Source organism: Silene latifolia, chromosome 10 (genome assembly GCF_048544455.1).
Source record: "Silene latifolia isolate original U9 population chromosome 10, ASM4854445v1, whole genome shotgun sequence".
In the NCBI taxonomy this organism is placed as follows: domain Eukaryota; kingdom Viridiplantae; phylum Streptophyta; class Magnoliopsida; order Caryophyllales; family Caryophyllaceae; genus Silene; species Silene latifolia.
In genome coordinates, this window is record NC_133535.1 from 67,523,212 (window position 1) to 67,525,108 (window position 1,897).

General features: G+C 40.5%; 1 protein-coding gene across 1 annotated transcript; it reads right to left on the reverse strand.

The window, feature by feature from the left end:
- Positions 1-298: 298 nt before the first annotated feature.
- Positions 299-1,133, reverse strand: LOC141607723 (uncharacterized). Its single transcript, XM_074427076.1, has 3 exons — positions 893-1,133; positions 691-792; positions 299-603 (listed from the first exon to the last, which is right to left on the reverse strand). Exons 1-3 carry the CDS (start codon positions 1,131-1,133, stop codon positions 299-301), a joined length of 648 nt encoding a protein of 215 aa, XP_074283177.1.
- Between the last annotated feature and the right edge of the window lie 764 nt (positions 1,134-1,897).

Below are 1,897 nucleotides of genomic sequence, written 5' to 3' on the forward strand. Positions count from 1 at the left end.
ATGCAACCTCCCCTTCTTGAAAAGGGCTTGACCTCTAGCCTGGTCCCTCTTTATCATTAGATTCACCATAGTAAGGACTCAGGTCTCCCACATTGAATGTTCCTTGCACCCCATACTCACGAGGAAGGTCTATCTTGTAAGCATTTGGACCAATTTTCTCAATGACTTCAAAAGGACCATCTGCTCTAGGCATCAGCTTATTCTTCCTCTTAGCACGGAACCTTTGCTTCTTTAAGTGGATCCGTACAAGATCACCTGGCATGAATTCTTTCTTCTGTTTAGGAGTCTTGGCCTATTTCTAATACTTGTCATTGGCTTTCTCAATTTGTCTCTTGACAGTTTCATGGAGCTTTAGCATCTTTTCCACCCTCTTCTTAGAATCATAGTTTATTTCCTCCTTAGGTACACTTGAAAGATCTAAGGGCATCAAAGGATTGATCCCATAAACCACTTCAAATGGACTGTGACCACTTGCAGATGATGGAGCCCTGTTGAAAGAAAACTCAGCTTGGGGCAGTTTCAGATCCCAATCCTTTAAAGACTTTCTAACAATGCACCTCAATATCCTCCCCAAGGTTTTGTTGGTGACCTCAGTTTTGCCATCTGTTTGTGGGTGGTGAGAGCTGCTGAACATCAATCTTGTATTGAAAAGCTTCTATAATGTCTTCTAGAAATAACTCATGAACTTACATCCCTGTTTGAGACTATAGTCTTTGGAACCCCATGTATCTTTGACAATATTACTGAAATAAAGTTCAGCAACACTCACTGCATCCTTAGTTTTCTTACATGCTATGAAATGAGCCATTTTAATAAACCTGTCAACTACAACCATCACTGAGTCATTTCCTATTTAAGTCCTTGGCAAGGCTATGATGATGTCTATGCTCACATATTCCCAGGGTTTGTTTGGCACTGACAGTGGTGTGTAAGGGCCTCCCTGAAAGGAACTCTTGGCTTGCTGGCAGATGGAGCATCTTCTGAGCATTATCTGGATATCCCCCATCATCATGGGCAAATAGAACTGTTCCTGCAAGATATCCATAGTCTTTTGGATCCCAAAATGACCTCCTAACCCACTGAAGTGAACTTCTTTGATCAACAGATCTCTGTGTGAGCCTCTTGGAACACATAACATGTTTCCAAAGAACAAGAAACCCTTCTTCACTAAGAATTTGGTTTCCTGAATCTTAGTCCCCTCTTTTTGAGCCAACCAGTCTTCATAAAAGTCAGGATCATCTTTCTATAGCTCTTTCATGAACTCAAACCCAAGATTGCAAGAACTCAACCCACTTGGCATGCCTGTGATTTAACTTGTGCTGGCCATTGATATATTTTAAAGCTTCATGATCTGAATGCAGCACAAAAGTTTTGCGTTCAAGTAGTGGCTCCAATGCATAAGATCCCTGACAATTGCATATAATTCTTTGTCATAACTGGAGTAACTCAGCTTGGCTCCACTTAGTTTCTCACTAAAGTAGGCCACATGCTTCATCTTTTGAATCAATGCAACTTCAATGCCAACACCACTAGCATAACATTCTACCTCAAATAAACAATTGAAATCAGGTAGCCTGAGGATAGGTGCCTCACACAGTATCTTTTTTATCAAGTTAAATGCTTGTTGAGCATTTTCAGTCCACTTGTGCTCTCCTTTTTTCATACACTCTGTGATAGGGCAGCAACAGCACTAAAGTTTTTGATAAATCGTCTGTAAAAGGAAGAAAGGCCATGGAATCCCCTCATTTTAGTGATGCTCCTACGAATTGGCCAATATTTAATAGCATCAATCTTATCTTGATCCACAGAAATTCCTCTCCCAAAGATAATATATCCCAAGAACTTAAGCTCAGTTGCCAAGAAGGTGCATTTCTCCAACTTCCAAAACAATTTGTTG

What these genes read in the sequence shown, in the direction of transcription:
- LOC141607723 (XM_074427076.1), bottom strand. Translation starts at nt 1,133, where the DNA reads ATGTGTTCCAAGAGGCTCACACAGAGATCTGTTGATCAAAGAAGTTCA. An exon ending in CAAACAAACCCTGGGAATAT is followed by an intron (nt 793 to 892) that starts GTGAGCATAGAC and finishes CTCATTTCATAG; the next exon opens with CATGTAAGAAAACTAAGGAT. An exon ending in CTATAGTCTCAAACAGGGAT is followed by an intron (nt 604 to 690) that starts GTAAGTTCATGA and finishes ACCCACAAACAG; the next exon opens with ATGGCAAAACTGAGGTCACC.